The sequence below is a fragment of the Euphorbia lathyris genome, chromosome 1, assembly GCF_963576675.1.
Source record: "Euphorbia lathyris chromosome 1, ddEupLath1.1, whole genome shotgun sequence".
NCBI classification, from domain to species: Eukaryota; Viridiplantae; Streptophyta; class Magnoliopsida; order Malpighiales; family Euphorbiaceae; genus Euphorbia; species Euphorbia lathyris.
This window is the reverse complement of record NC_088910.1, coordinates 83,980,749-83,996,826: the sequence shown is the minus strand read 5'-3', so window position 1 is coordinate 83,996,826 and position 16,078 is coordinate 83,980,749. Positions and strand designations below refer to the sequence as shown.

Below are 16,078 nucleotides of genomic sequence, written 5' to 3'. Positions count from 1 at the left end.
CCTAATCCGATTTCGTGAGCTACCAAATAATAAGTACGTACAATATTCAGATGCTAAGTACAAGATTCACATATTGTAAATCTCAATAACGATTGAATGTGTTAGATTTTTAATGCCTTACATTTAAGTACATAAATAAAACTTGAAACACCAACTCTATTGTGTGATAAATGTTTTATTTGATACTGACAAAAAGGAGAAATTGGCTAGTCCTCTGTACTTGTCTAGAAAAGTCAACTGCCCTTTTATACTTTAAAAACGTCCTATTAACCCCCTGAACTTGCTAAAACTGACCTATTCACCCCTAAAATCCACGTGGCAGAGTGAGGAGATTTTGACAATGCACGTACACTTTAATAGGTCAATAGATTACCCTAAGAAAGTTTGGGGGGGGGGGGGGGGATAAGCTATTTAAGAAAGTTGAGAAATTTAATAGGTCAATATAAGCAAGTTCCGCAGGTAAATATGACATTTTCAAAGTATACGGGGCAGCTGACTTTTTTTGGACAAGTAGAGGGGGCTAAAGATGTATTAAGCCTATTATTGAACTTGTTTCAGCTAAAATTCTGATCAGTATAACTCCAATCAGAGTCTTATTTAGTAAAAACAATAAGAAGATAAAACAATGTAATTGATGCTAATTATGGTCCCAAAATTTTGCCTTATTGTCCAACACTTAAAGCTTCCAAGGTTATTGGACAGCCACTTTTCAGTCTTGGAATATGGGATTTCTTCTCCAGGCTAGGGTCTAAGTCATGAACTCTCCACCTGTGTTTATGATCGCAAGAATTAAGAATATTAAGATTGCTCGTTGAATTATGAGAACTTGCAACAATATCATAAAATATTGATGATAATGTGTTAGAGCTATAAATGATAATTAGAAAGTTAATCGTCAGGTTGAAAAGTTGGCAGCTCTTGAGAGCTCATTATACATTTTTTGTTGGTTGATTATTGATTCTCTCTCTCTCTATATGTATATAAAAAAAAAAAGGGCGGCCCGGTCGCACTACGCGTCCCCGCTGAGCGAGGGTCCGGGGAGGGGTCCCACCACAAGGGTGTACCGGGAGCAAGCCTTCCCCTACCAATTTATTTGACAAGAGGCCGCTCCTAAGACTCGAACCCGTGACCTCTTGGTCACACGACAACAACGTTTACCGTTGCGCCAAGGCTCGCCCTCTTCTCTCTATATGTATAATGTGGAATATTCTTTTTACATCTTATTATCTCCAAGTTTAAAATTTTCTATATCAATAAATTATTTATAATTATAAAAAGGTAAATAAATATTAAAGTATGTTGAATATTAGTTATTTTAAATTAGCAATTACCTTCGTGTTATATAATAAGAAGTGCACACACACATACACATATATGATTTTGAAAAGAAAAACGAAAAAGTGCATTCCTTTTTTGTTTTGTTTTGTTTTTTTAATGCATACATGTTATGTCACATAGTAATGAAATATTATAATATATACGAAAATACATTCAGAGATTATTGTCAATGGCAATTCCATGTCTTAAATAATAATTAATCACCACTACAAGTTAGAAAATGTTTAAAACCCTCATATATATATATAGTTGTTAAAAGCAGGCCTCACTCAAGGCTTAAGGTAGTGAGCCTTGATTGCAGAAAGTGATGCCCTGTTTAAAAGGCTCGCGCCTTGTGTGCCTCGCCCGGGCCTTGGAGCCTGAATCGAGGGGCGCCTCTGTGTTTTCACTAAGGTTTTTTTTTTTTTTACTGTTTTGTGTAAAACAAATATTTGAATAATCTATCAATCCAAGTTCTTCTAAACCGTCTCTTCTTCCTCTTCCACGAGCCTAAATGGACCTCCTCTTCAACGTCTCGGGTCAGGCCACCTCCGGAACCGGACTTCATTACGGTGCGCTGGAGTGTGCCCCCGACAGGCTGGATTAAGGTAAACACCGACTGGGCTGCGGAGGGTGCTCTTGGCAGGATTTTCAGAAACGAAAGAAGTTTTGTAACGGGCTGTTTCGCCTTTCACATTGCCGAATCTTATGCTCATACGGCTGAGCTGATGGCAATCGTCTTTGCTATTGATGCTGCCCGGGAAAGAGGTTGGCACAATTTGTGGATTGAATCTGACTCGGCATATGCGGTTAAGTTGCTAAGTGAAAAATCTACTGCGGTTCCATGGAGGATTAAGCAAGAATGGTTAAGTTACTTATCACGTTGCTCGTCTATGAACTGCAGAATCACTCATATCTACAGGGAAGGTAATCAAGCTACCGATCGTCTTGCCTGTTTTGGCAAATCTGCGCCTTATTTTTGCCAATCTCATGTTTTCGATGACCTTTGTGATGTTGCTCATATTCGTTTCCTTTAATTTTCTCCCTATTTTGTAATTTTCCATTTTTTATTAATAATATTCAGGGTTGGTTAAGTGCGTTAGGGGTGCCAACCTAGTTGGGATGTCTAACCTCTTAATCGCGTCCCAATCTTTCATTAAAAAATATTTGAATAATCTCAACCACTAATCTAATTTAAATAAGATTAATCTTAAACTTGATCTAAATAAGAATATCAAGACACATACCTAAATATAGAAAGACTAGAGAGGGATTAAGAGCCGTCACGTAAAGAAGCGTCTCCTCCACTCCACTCAAACAGAAATTGCGACAAACGCACAGAAGAATATCAAGTGACAATGAATGGTTATTAGTTTAGTAGCATTAGTTAGGTACTTAGGTTAAGACGTTAAATATACATTAATGTCTCTACGAAGTATGAACTTAACTTAATGTTTTTTGACATTTATGATTTAGTTTTTTTTTGACATAAGTATGTGTGCTTTTTTGGTTTATGCTTTAACTAGTAAAAGAGTTTTTTTTTCTTCTTCTGCACCTCGTGTTCCTGAGGGCCGCGCCTTGCGCCTTTAACAACTATGTAAATATATGTATATGTATGTATTATTAGTGATGAAGTGACTATGGATTTTTGTTAATTGGCTAACAGATGGCTGAGAGCAAGTAAAGGAAAGAAGGGTTGAGTATAGTACAAAGTGAGTGACCTGTATGCACTAGTTAGCCTGTGTAGGAATACCAACATTGTGACTTTAGCCATATTCATTCCAAGGCAAGTCCTGGGTCCTGACCCAAAAGGTATAAAACTGTATGGTTTTTGCATTTCCTGTTCATACCAAATGATAGTTAGTTCATCTTTTCTTTATAATAATAGAAATGGAATTGAGTATTGAAGGAGAAGTTTTCTTTACATCAAATCTTGATGGATTGAATTGCATGGGATTCTTGTATGTATCTGGGTCATTATGTATACATGTTGCATCAATATTTATATGCCATCCTTTCTTTATTTCATAACCTGACAAAAAGAAGTAGAGATCAATTAATATTGCAAGGAGAACTTTTGTTTCTTCTGCAAAAGTTGTAATTTCGAAGGGAGAAAACTTGCCATCAAGTGTGCAATCTTTTAGTGCAACTCGAGGAAACCATAACAGGACATTTGACATTCTCAATGTTTCTTTCACAACCTGGAGAATGAAATTGCCACCAAGGATCTCAATATATATGAGTGTGACATATTTGTAAGCCCTTCAACTTTTACCCCTTTGTGCTATTAGTCCCTCAACTTCAAATTTATTCTTATAAGTTATTAAACTTTACATATCGGTGCTCCTGAGCCTCACAACTTTAATTTTCTTATGTTGAGCCCCTAAAGTTTGTAATTAAAACGAATTAAGAGTTGTTTTGTTTTTGTCAATTCTATTATAGTGCATGCATGTTGTTTTATGTAAGAAAGACCTTAATATGTTTCAGGGATTAAAGCACTATTTGCCTCCTAACCTATCCAAAATGTTGGTATTTGCTACATGACACTATTTGGTAACATTTGGCATCTAACCTATCCAAAATGTTGGTCTTTGCCTCCCTGGTCTATTATTTGGTAACATTTGCCCTTTTACCTATCCAAATTGGGTGATATCTCAACTAGTAACCTATCATTGGTTGAGATTTCACCATTTTTGGATCAGGAGGCCAATGTTTTACCAAATAATAGGTCAGAGAGCAGAGACCAACACTTTGGATGAGTCAAAGTACGTTAAGTCTATCTTTTAGTTTATAAAGTTTAGGGGATTAAATAGAATAAAACTGAAGTTATAGAGCTCAATAACCCATATATACAAAGTTTAGAGGCATTAAATTAGATTATGATTGCATAGAATTATGATTTTCTTTTCCCTCTTAAACCTAAATCTTGAGTTCAACCCATGCACCAACCTTTAAGCCATAGGGCATTTTGTTAAGATCGTCAAGGGTAAGTGAGTATCCACATTGCTTGTTTTTGGCTATAGATAGTTGTTCTTCCTGTAAAATTTATAAAAATGAATGGATGTCAAAAGAAGAACAAAAAAAGAAGTTGAAAAAGAAATTTGTGAGTCACCCTAAGCCTATCTTGTGCTTTTTCGTTGTCATTTAAGAATTTGACACTCCACATCATAGCAGCAGCAGTGGTGGTTTGGCCTGCAATTATTAATGTTAACAGATTATCCATTATCTCTGAATCATCCAGCTTTTCATCTAATGGGTATGAATCTCTTTGTAACATTGTCTCAAGGAAGTCATTATGACCCTCAACTCCTCTTCTTCTTCTTCTATCATTTATTATTTTTCTGAATGTTTTCATCAACCTTTTGCGTGCCTGTTTTCATTAATTAATGTCATCTATTAGTGTAAGTAATCATATCTAAAATATGCATATGATTTTGAAACTCTTGTTTACCTTAATTCCATTGTAGTATCTTGTGCCAGGAATCATGAGAGGAAAAGATAACATGGCATGAGAAACAGCAGTGCAATCTTTTTCTATCATTTGTAGCAATGATTCTTCAGTTATACTCATTAACATGTTGCACATTGCATCAAATGTCACCTATGAAAGGAAGACACATTTCTTTTTAGAAACTCAGGCGTTATATCTGAATGTATAAGAAGAAGAAGAATTGATTAGCTTACTTACCTTCATGGTGAAATCAAGCAGGGAAAAGGTTTGAGCAGTTAGTTCCAAAGTGCTGAGTTTGTGAGTGAGAATATTGTCGAATTTATGAAGAAATATAGAGAGAGAAGGCAATGAGAAAGGATGAGAAAGAAGACGTCTGATCCTTGAATGGGTGTGGTGTGGTACACAGAGTAAGCTGTTGATTCCAACAGCATCTGCCATTGATTTAACATAACCTTTGTTAAAATCAACAAACTCATTGCTGAATATTTGTCTTGCTCCTTCTCTGCTTGGTACAAATACATGTATCTTCCCAAATATTCTTGTCTTGAACCACTTCCCATACCTATATTTTTTTATAATATTCCATCAATTTCATTTTTTCAAAATCATTAATTTTTCAAAATTTAAAATTTATTACATAATTGAATATCAGTAATTTATTTTCAGTCTAATGATTGAAATTATTTCAATGTTATTTTCTAATTATAGGCTATATTTACGCCCAATACATGGCATGACTTCACAAGTCACATTTGAAGTTTGCGAAAACATTAAGAATATGGAAGTTCCAAATTTCACAAGTGTGATAGTTCTAAATGTAAATATATTGTGTCAAAAACGTAAAAAGTTATATATTTAGATGTGTAATTATATACAAAGGTTTCATTTGTTTGCTAAAAAATATCTAAAGAGTATTGTACACAAAGATATTTTCCTGATTTTTTGGGTGTTTGTTTGTTATTGAAAATAAGTCAACAGAAAATTTCATGTTAGTTGATAGGAAAATTTACGAAAAAAGTGAAGAAAATGTTTTACCCTTTAAAAAGAGTAAAATATTTTTCCAAGCTTTTGAAAGCCTACTACATTCCTTCTTACCTGTTTGAAAACACTAGTCATCCACCATTTTTTCCGTTTTTTGATGTTGTAGCCAAACATCAGAAAATATTTATTTTTCAAAACAAAATATTTTTCGACAAACAAACAAGGTCTAAATCAATATACAATTATATCTAACAACTGCGTGGGAGCAGAATATATTACTCGATGAGTTTTTAAGAGTATGCATGCAAATTTATAAATTTAATTAATTGATTTAATACTTTTAAGTAAATGACTTTGTTATTATATTAATTGCATCACTCATTGAAAAGTTTGTAAAAATGCTAGGTACTAGTCAGACGGATAAGATCCTCGATGATTAATCAGAAATTAGCTGGGAATTACTTGGAGATTAATCGAATTTGGAGATTAAAATATATATTATACTATCTAAAAATAATAATATAAAATTATTTAATATAGAAAAACATGTGTATTTGTAACATATATCTTTACAAATATACAAACATCAACATTTCAACAACAATATCAACGAAACAATCCAAAAGTAGATTATAATAAAATAAAAAATAAATTCACAGTAAAAAAATATGTTTGTTCATTGTCGCTTAGGCGTGCAGATGTCATCGAGGTAGTCTAGGCAGCTAAAAATTGTCTATGGGCTAAAAGGATGTTTAGAAAGACTAATAAAAAAAATCGGGACGAATTCTCGATTTCGAGTGCCTAGATAAGATCTAAATGGTCCAAATGGCCTTAATTTTGAACAGTGAATTAATGCATCACTTATGCAAAGGTAGCTTAAAAAAGTATATTTGATTAAAAAAAATTACTTGTAGAATTAAATTAAAATACCTTGTACTATGAAATTAAAAAAAATCTCTAAAAAAGTTATCTATTTTTAAAATGGATGAAGGATATATATTTTTTTTAATAATTTATTAGTTTTTAGCTTACAAATCTTTTAGACATGTCTCTCATTTTCTATTAATTAGTTTAATAGAAGCTAAAAAAAAATTAGAGTAAATAATTTATTAGTTCTAATTTTATACATATTATATCAGTCAATTTTCTATTTTAAAAAAATACCCTATAGAGTTTATTAGTTTTGAAATAATTCCTTCTTTCCATTCATAACTTTTTATATAAATAACAAATTTACCATTCTATTACTAATTGATTTTTATATTTTTATATGTTTAATTAGAGTTTATATATATTTTTATTATATATTAATACAAGCATGAAAATAATATTCATAATAAAATTGTAATGATATTTAGTGCATTTGTAATAAAATATATAATCAAATTTATTATAATTTAGGATTTTAATTTATAAAAAAATCTTTTATATAATATTTATTTTATGCTTCGTTGTGTGATGGAATTTTTAATTTATTAATTAATGATCGATTAAAAAAAATAAAACATAAATCAAATAGTCATTAATTTTTTTAACTTAATATGAATCAATAAATATTTAAATTTAACACATACTATTTCAGTAAAATAATAGTTTTTTATGAAAGTTATCTGATTATTTGTTTGAGACTCGTTAAACACCCTTTACATGGATTATCTTCTAACTAAAGTTTTATGTGTAAATTAGAACTCGAATTGAGATCTCTTAAGTGATTCAAAGTCCTTAAAAACTCAAGCTAATCTTAATCGATTTAGTAACAAATAGTTAACTATTGGTTTTTTCATATAATATATAATAATTAGTGTTTTTTAATATTTATTGAACATTATAAAATACTAAAATAATTTATGTTAGATAAATAACCTTGTCATTTTGTATATTTTTTTTTGGTAGAAACAGGAAAGAAAACAAACCAACACCGAGACAAAAGCTAACCTGGGATCAGCCTAGGAAAGCTAACCCCAACTCTGTCCTCTAAAAGGAGAGAAAAAGATAGATAGGAGGATCAGAAAGGGTGGAAACACCTAACATCCCCCCGTGCCCAGCCGCCGCCAAGCGATCCGCAATTCGATTTTGTTCTCTGTAGATGTGGCTGAACTCTAAGGACTCAAAGGAGGAGCCAAGACTTCTTATTGCTTTGATAAGGTTCTGGCTACTAAGACAAAAAGCATGATTATTAGAGATCATACTACTAGCCTCCATATTATCAAACTCCACAGCAAACCTTTTAATACCCAGTTTTCTGGCAAGCTTGACTCCAGAAAGAATATCCCAAAGTTCCGCTGAAAAGGATGAGCCCAAACCCAGGTTATGGGTGAATCCAGACAACCAGGCACCTCCCGCGTTCCTGAGCACGCCTCCAGCCGCGATCTTTCCATTGTTGAGACAGGAGCCATCTGTGTTCAACTTAACCACCCCATCCTTCGGCCTACACCACCCAACGAGTTGAACCTCTTTATTCTGGGTAGAATTGGCAAGGGGGTCCCCTTTGAAGCTCCCTGTAATGGTAAGGAGATTTTTAGAGAAGAACTCGGGTAAGTTCTGAATAAAAACAGTCTTCTCACCAAAGATCTCCTCGTTTCTCCACTTCCAAAGGTGGTGGCAGATAATAGCAAATAAAATGTCTCCCTGCTCCATGCTAGCCATTAACCTACCTTTAACCCCATTGGAGAACCAGTCATTCTCAAGGTAGGCAAAGAAGGAGGGGAGAATGTGGTGCGGAAGAACTTTCTGCCAAACCTCCTTACTCTTAGGGCAATCCCTAAGGGCATGGCACAAAGATTCAACTTGGCCTCTGCATCTACTGCAAGCACCTGAATCCGCCAAGTGACGTCTATGTCTATCCGAATTAGTCAGCAACCTGTCCTTGACTCCAAGCCACAGGAAGCTCCTCATTCGGTAAGGGATTTTCAGAGCCCAAATGGATTTCCAAGTGTCCGAAAGAGGGTCAGATCTGTCAAGAGTAAAAGCTTCAAAGGCAGACTTGCAAGAGTAAGCTCCATTTTTTGTCAGGGCCCAGCAATGCCTATCCTTGTCCTCCTCAAGGTTACTAATCTTCACTCCCCTGATTCTGAGGAGAGAATCAAGGCTCAAGAAGGAATCAAACATAGACCAAATCCAGTCCCCATCAGAGTCCACCACATCGGCAATCCTCCAGTTGCAGAAATTGCTAGGCGGGGGGAGAGCAGCAAACCTCTATAAGAGGTTTATCTCCGATCCAGGTGTCATACGAGAAGCTTATGGACTTACCATTACCCACCTCCAGGCCAACCCCCGTACAGAACTCAGCAAACACAGCACTGAGCCCTTTCCAAAGGAAAGAACAATTGCCAATCCTCTCTTTAGGGCCCCCAAAGATTTTGTCCTTTCGATACTTGCCACAAAGCAATCGAACCCAAAGAGAAGAAGGGTTCTGCCACATTCTCCAGAGGAGCTTCATCAACAAGACCTTATTGTTATCTTTAGCTTGTCTGATGCCAAGACCCCCCCTGCTTTTAGGCTGGCAGACCTCCTTCCAAGGGACTAGGTGAATCTTCCTACCCTCTCCAGACTCACCCTAAAGAAAACGCCGGTTGATTTTATCAAGCTCATTGAGAACCGGCTCAGACAACTTACATGCTTGCATGATATGATTGGGAGCTGCGCAGTTGACAGACTGAATTAAGGTTAGACGGCCAGCCAAGGAAAGAGAATTGGCCTTCCAACTAGCACACAACCCATTAGTTTTGTCTAGAGTCTCCTTAAAGGAGGCTTTGGAAACTCTGTCACTATGAAGGGGGATCCCAAGATACTTTCCCAAGGATTGGGTAAGAGGGATACCCGAAAGATCGCTAAGCTTATTATAGAGGCTTCTATCCATGTTCTTAGAGCAAAGCATCCGGGACTTGTGGACATTGATCTTCTGGCCAGAAGCAACGCAAAAGCACTCCAGGATATTCATGACCACACCAATTTGCTCCTCATTCCCTTCCACAAAGATCATCACATTGTCAACGAAGAACAAGTGGGAAATAGGAGGGCAAAATCTGTTAATGGACACAGGATGGAGACTCCCCTTATTCACAGCTTCTTGAATTAGGTGAGCCAGCCTTTCCATTGCTATCACAAAAAGGAAAGGGCCCATAGGATCTCCTTGACGGATACCCCTAGAAGGAGAAAACTCATCAGACATATCTCCATTGATCAGAACCTGGAAAACAGGAGAAGACACGCAACCTTCAATCAAACTCCTCCAGTTCTCAGGAATACCAGCTTTACTTAAGCTATCCAAAAGAAAGCTCCAATTTAAACGATCATAAGCTTTCTCCAGATCGAGCTTGAGAGCCACGATCCCTTTCTTACCCTTCCTCATTTTCATGGAATGGACCATCTCCTGGGCAATTACCACATTGTCCATCATTTGCCTACCAGGAACAAAGCTACCTTGATTTTGGCTAATAATCTCAGGAAGGATCCGCCGGATCCTATTCGCCACAATCTTAGTGATAGCTTTGTATAAAACATTACATAGGCTGATCGACCTCATTTGTAAAAAGGAGGAGGGCTTTTCAACCTTAGGGATCAGAACCAGGAGGGTTTTATTCACCAGGCTAATCTCGTTGGAACCGCGGAAGATTCCAAAGATAAAATTATAGACACCTTCCTTCACCGAGTCCTAGTGTTTATGGTAGAAACTAGCAGGGATACCATCGATCCCTGGAGCTTTAGTAGCTCCAATACTGGTGAAGGCAAGATCAATTTCTTTCCGGTCGATAGGATGAAAGGCATCAACAATTACCTCCTCCTCCAGCCTAGGAAAGGTGACCCCAGAGTGGGCTTTGTCCAGATCCACAACTTCCTCTTTAAAGAGGTTTTTATAGAACTCAAGAGCAAGGCGACGAATATCTTCTTCCTCATAAATCCAGTCACCATTAGAATCTTTAATAGCATCGATCTGGTTCCTTTGCCTTCTAATAATAGTAGAAAGGTGGAAGAATCTGGTGTTCCGATCACCATCCTTAATCCAAGCCTTCCTAGATTTCTAGAACCAAAGGAGCTCTTCCTGTCTAAGGACCGCTTCTAGCTTGTTCTGGAGAGATCTAAGATGACAATTCATACTGTGGTCAAAACGGATCTCCAAACAGCGTTGAATGCCTTCCATCCTCCTTAAGAGTTTATTTTTCCTTCGGATAATATGGCCAAAGATGTTTTTATTCCATCCCACCACATTTCTTCTAAACTCCTCAGCAACAAGGAGAACATTAGAATGGGGTTGCCAATTATCCTTAACAAAGTTCCTAAACTCAGGATGGGTGTCCCAAGCAACAAGGTACCTAAACGGTCTATTCCCTTTGGGCCGATGACCTTTAACCAGCTTAACGAGGATAGGACTATGGTTCGAGTGGCGAAAAGGGAGGTTCAGCACGTTTACCTCAGGAAATCTATAGATCGCCCAAAGCCTCTTCCGGTTAGTCAGGATCGGATCGGCATAGACAAAGGACACAAAGAAAGGTTTGTTGCCAGGATAACACACCTTGCTATGAATGAATTGGTTATCAATAGTAATAATATCAATACTTACACGACCTGGCTTCCAAAAAAGCCAGACCCCCCCTGCTCGACCAGTCGCCTCCGACCTGACACACTTCCAATTCTTAAACTTTTTAACCACCTCATCTGCTTTAGAACCACTAACCTTGGTTTCAAGAAGAGCAAAACAAGAAAGGTTAAATTGCTTAATAAGATCATTAACATGGATGCGGGTTGCCTTGCTAGCCACACCTCTAACATTCCAAACAAAGAAGTCCATCAGAAGGAAGACAACTGATCACAGGCACACACCCTAGAGCAGGTATTTATTCGGGGCTCCTGAGAGCCTAGAAGAGGTGCCAGCCGGCCCTCTTTTATCCCAAGAATCCAAAGAACCAAGGTTCTTTTTAAGGTTAGCCTTAGGTTTCTTCAAAAGAGACTTATTAACTCCTATAGACTTCCCAATTAGGGGGTCTACAAGGGGATTCAGGACACTAACCTCATTAAGCTTTGCTTTCCCTGTTGAGCCAGTGATCTAGGATTTCCCCTTGGCATAAGCTTTGGGATCGAAGAGAGGATTAATAGAGTCACCAAGGATGGTAGCTGGCTCAGCAGATTCCAGGCTTGGCATACTTAACTCCATGTGTTCAGCTGGTAACTCCGAATCCTGACCATCCACAATAGACAGGGCTCCGAATCTAGATCCTGAACCGGAAGCTGGTCATCTCCTTGCTGATGTCTGGAACTTGATTCCGAGAAGCATAAGCACGTGGCTTCCTTCGGGCTGACCTTTTGGCCAACATCCATGGCCCAAAATTCTTCTCCTCACCTTTGCTACCTTCATCTCTGCCTATGATAGGCACCACCACCTCCTCGACCACTTTCCTTCTTCTGGGGCAGCCATCATAGGTATGGCCAAACATACCGCATTCATAGCAGATATTGTGAATACCTCCGTATTCAATATAAAAGACCTTATTCTGAACGGAGAATTTAGACAGAAGCGGCTTAGCAAGATCAATGTCAATACAAACCCTGGCAAACTTGCCTCTTTCTGCCCCCACGGTAGTCTTGTCAACGTGGTGAACTTTCCCAACCAGGCCACCAATCTTATTCAGAAATCTTTCATTATAGTATTCAATGGGTAGACCTGGGAATCTAACCCAAGTAAGGATCTTATTAACAGAGCAATCATGCGGATTAAAATTTGGTACCCAAGGCCTCAGCGCTAAAACATGATTGGATATGATATAAGGTCCACCATTAATCACTGAATTGTAATCTTCTGCCCTTGTAAATTTTATGACATAATAGTCATTCTCCAGATCCGTGATGGTAACCTTCCCTTTCTTTGCCCATTGGGCCTGGATCCTCTGGGCAAAGTAATTGAAGCTTATCCTTTTCCCAAGAACAGTGACAATTAAGGAGAGTTTCCATTTGGATCTAAGAACCCGCTTGTCTTCCGATGAAAGCCGGATAATAGGACACAAAGGGTCCTCTTGCTCACCATCCTCAATATCTGAGTTAGAAACATCTCCCTCAGAAACCTCCTCGATAATGTCATCCTCAATCATGGGTTCTTCCTCTACCACCCCCATTACCTTGTCTTTCCAGGATAAATTCCCCAACCCTAATCCAGGGTTACCATGAATACTGGGATTAGACCTAGGAACTGAGATTTTTAGGCAAACAGCCCCCTGGGCCAAAGCCCCGCTCAACGGGGGAGCCACAAAATCCCCAACATCCCTAAACTCCGTGCCATCCTTCGGGGCCTCGCCTTAGGCATCCACCTTTAGTGCCGGTAACCCCGCGTCGCTGCCTACACTCGTAGGAGCGCCAGGCGAAGGCCTACCGCCCTCCCCAGCCGGGGCGATAAAATCCGCAACACAGGCCAAGGATCCCGCCCCCCGCTCATGCTCTCCCTCTCTTGCAGCCGGCAGAGAAACGGAGCCAGCGCTCATGCCTACACCATCAACCAGTCCCAGCGCCCCCGAAGCCGCGGCCATAATCTGGCCACATTCCGAGCCACCAAGCCCCGCCCCAGCAACGCCTTCCTCCGGAACAAAAACCCGTTCCCTCGACCTTTCACGGATACGGTCGGTACTGAACCGTCTAACCCGCGGAGAAATATCCGCCGATCTCCTAGCCTCCTCCGCCAATCTTCCATCCGGATCCAGATCCACGCCCAGCCCCTTCGCCGCCACACGAGCCGCCGCCTCCTTCGCAGCCCGCCCGCTCCTCCCATCGTCACCCTAGACCTAGCCTCCCGTTCCTTCGCCATGAAAAATCGCCAAAAGAATCGCCCGTTTGTTTTTAGGATTTAGGTCTTAAATTCTACTATTAGTTATAGTTAATTTAGTTATAACTAATTGAGAGAGAGAGAGAGAAAAAAAAATTGAGTTATAAAATTGATCATGTGTTTTAGAGAGAGAAGAGAGATCTGAAAGAGAGGAGATAGATCTAAAAGAGAGAAAAAGATCTAAAAGAGAGAAATAGATCTGAGAGAGAGAAGATAGATCTCAAAATTCTCCATCTTCATAAAAATTCTTCACCATGACAACAGATCTGAGAGAGAGAAGACAGATCTGAAAAAGAGAAGATAGATCTAAAAGAGAGAGAAAGATCTAAAAGAGAAGAGATAGATCTCAAAACTCTAATTTTCATACTTGCATTAATATAATAAATTTTTTATATAAAATTTAATTAAACAATATCTATATAAAGTAATTCTGTTACTAAGGATAATCAAGCAACTGCTTTGCTCTTCATTCATTCTACTATAACTACTTCCTTCCTCGGTCCTCATCCCTTATGGTTCTCACAACCACTGGCATCACCTTGTTCCTTTCGTTCTTTCTTTTTTTATTACTTTCATCCTTTCTAGTCTTTTAACTAGGTTTGTTAAAAGAAGAGGAAGAAGGAAATTTGTCTTCCTTCTTCCTCTCATATCTATATTTTCGTTTTAGTTTTTAATTTTATATTTGTATTTTTTTTATTGATTTGAAATCTATATATCTTGTCGATGTTATTTTTCCGTCAGATCCGCATCTGTTAGCTATACTTCTTTCAATTTTACTTTTTTCGGTCTTAAGAAGAGCGGAAAAAGTTCATTTTATCTGTAAATTTATACATCTATATGGTTACAAACAAAGAAAGAATTTAGATTCGAATGCCGGAAGAGTCTAAATGATGAACAATAGATTGCAGTAGTTTTTTCGACAGAATTCAACTTATGAGAATGATATGATTGTTATGTTTGTTTTTTTTATTTGTTCCTTATGTGGTTTATATTTCTCTTTATAGTGTTTTTTCTTTCTTGTATGGGTTTGGAGTTTTATTTCTCCTAATATTTTTGATGTATTTGTATTGTTTCATCTAATGAAGTTATCTATGGCATTTTTATCAAAAAATAATAATATAAGAATAAAATTGTCATTTATATAAAATTTATGGACGAATGTACCAAATAGTTAATTTTATCAAAAGGTAATGATTTTATAGTTTGTTTTTTAAAATAAATGAACTAACTAGTGTAATATGTACAAATCTAGATACTGATAAATTATTTATCTCTATCTCAAAAAAAAAAATATTTATCTCGATTAAAAAGAGAAATCCTATTGAATAAGAGATATTTTGATAGATTAAGCATTCAAGAGTTAGATTATCCGAAACATATAACCACAAATCTAAGCCCAAATTAAAATTCAAAAGCTTATTAAAGAAATGTAAATAAAGGTTTAATACATTATTATACTCTAATTTTACTAAAAAAAACCTGTTTCCGAATTTCAAATTTCTTAGAGTGTTTTATTGACTATTCGAATTATAAACGAATTTCAAATTTCTTAGAGTGTTTTATTGACTATTCGAATTTGTTTATAATGAGTTAATATTCTCACAAACTTGTTTATTTATATATTGAGAATGTAAACTTAAACAAATATATATTTTAATTTGTTAAAAACTTTGTATTATTTGACCATGTAAACTTAGAATGTTAATCATATTGAAGAGCTAACAAAACACTGTTTCTATCCATGTTGAAGGAGCTATACTGATATATTAAATCGTAAGATTTTTTTTTTTTTTTTTGGGTGAAATGTGTGCGATGTAGATGTAAAGATGGAGAGAAAAACTTTGGGAATTCCTTCCCCTAGGATGTGCTGCTGCACTGGTTTTGCTTCTACTGTTTAGTATTCACCAAAAAAAAAAGATGGAGAGAAAAACTAACCATAAGCGGCGGAGCCTAACAAATTGATAGCATCCTTTTGCACTGTTAGTTGCCGACATAAAAGAAAAGGTTTCACCTATCAATGGCAAACCAAGCTGCCCGGAGATGCCACCGCTTGCTGCCTTTCGCCGACTTCTCAAGTAAATAAACGTTAACGTTATTGCTATCGAAAACAAAGCAACACGAAGCTCTTCCATTGAAAACTTCATCAACCCACCCATTACATTCTTTTTTATATATCATCAGACGATTTACACTAGGTAGGTAGGTACTACTCCTTTTATATTTATATTTATATTTGTATTTATCTAAATTAATTTCTTCAATGAACTCTTCTACTTCAATTTTGATTTGCTTACCTCTTGTTATTTCAATTATCAAATAATTTAATCCACAATTAATGAATTTCTAAAATTGTACACACGAGTTTATTAATAAAAAATTGTAAATACGAGGGAGAAATTTGATTTGTAAATTTTTTAAACTTCATGATTTTTTTTATATAAAATAGAACTGATAATTTCTCATAATACAAATAGTTACCTTAGTTATCGTGATTTTTAATAAAATAAATGGAAAAAGTCAAT

The 16,078-nt window shown here is 36.7% G+C and overlaps 1 protein-coding gene across 1 annotated transcript; it reads right to left on the bottom strand.

Annotated features, from left to right (window-relative positions):
- Position 1: 1 nt before the first annotated feature.
- On the bottom strand, positions 2–15,823 carry LOC136204170 (abscisic acid 8'-hydroxylase 1-like). Its single transcript, XM_065995371.1, has 9 exons — positions 15,492–15,823; positions 5,006–5,330; positions 4,769–4,918; positions 4,430–4,687; positions 4,267–4,353; positions 3,440–3,518; positions 3,243–3,349; positions 3,039–3,157; positions 2–768 (listed from the first exon to the last, which is right to left on the bottom strand). Exons 1-9 carry the CDS (start codon positions 15,710–15,712, stop codon positions 663–665), a joined length of 1,452 nt encoding a protein of 483 aa, XP_065851443.1. The 5' UTR covers positions 15,713–15,823; the 3' UTR covers positions 2–662.
- Positions 15,824–16,078: the final 255 nt, after the last annotated feature.

What these genes read in the sequence shown, in the direction of transcription:
- LOC136204170 (XM_065995371.1), bottom strand. Translation starts at nt 15,712, where the DNA reads ATGGGTGGGTTGATGAAGTTTTCAATGGAAGAGCTTCGTGTTGCTTTG. An exon ending in GATACTACAATGGAATTAAG is followed by an intron (nt 4,688 to 4,768) that starts GTAAACAAGAGT and finishes TAATGAAAACAG; the next exon opens with GCACGCAAAAGGTTGATGAA. An exon ending in AAGCACAAGATAGGCTTAGG is followed by an intron (nt 4,354 to 4,429) that starts GTGACTCACAAA and finishes TAAATTTTACAG; the next exon opens with GAAGAACAACTATCTATAGC.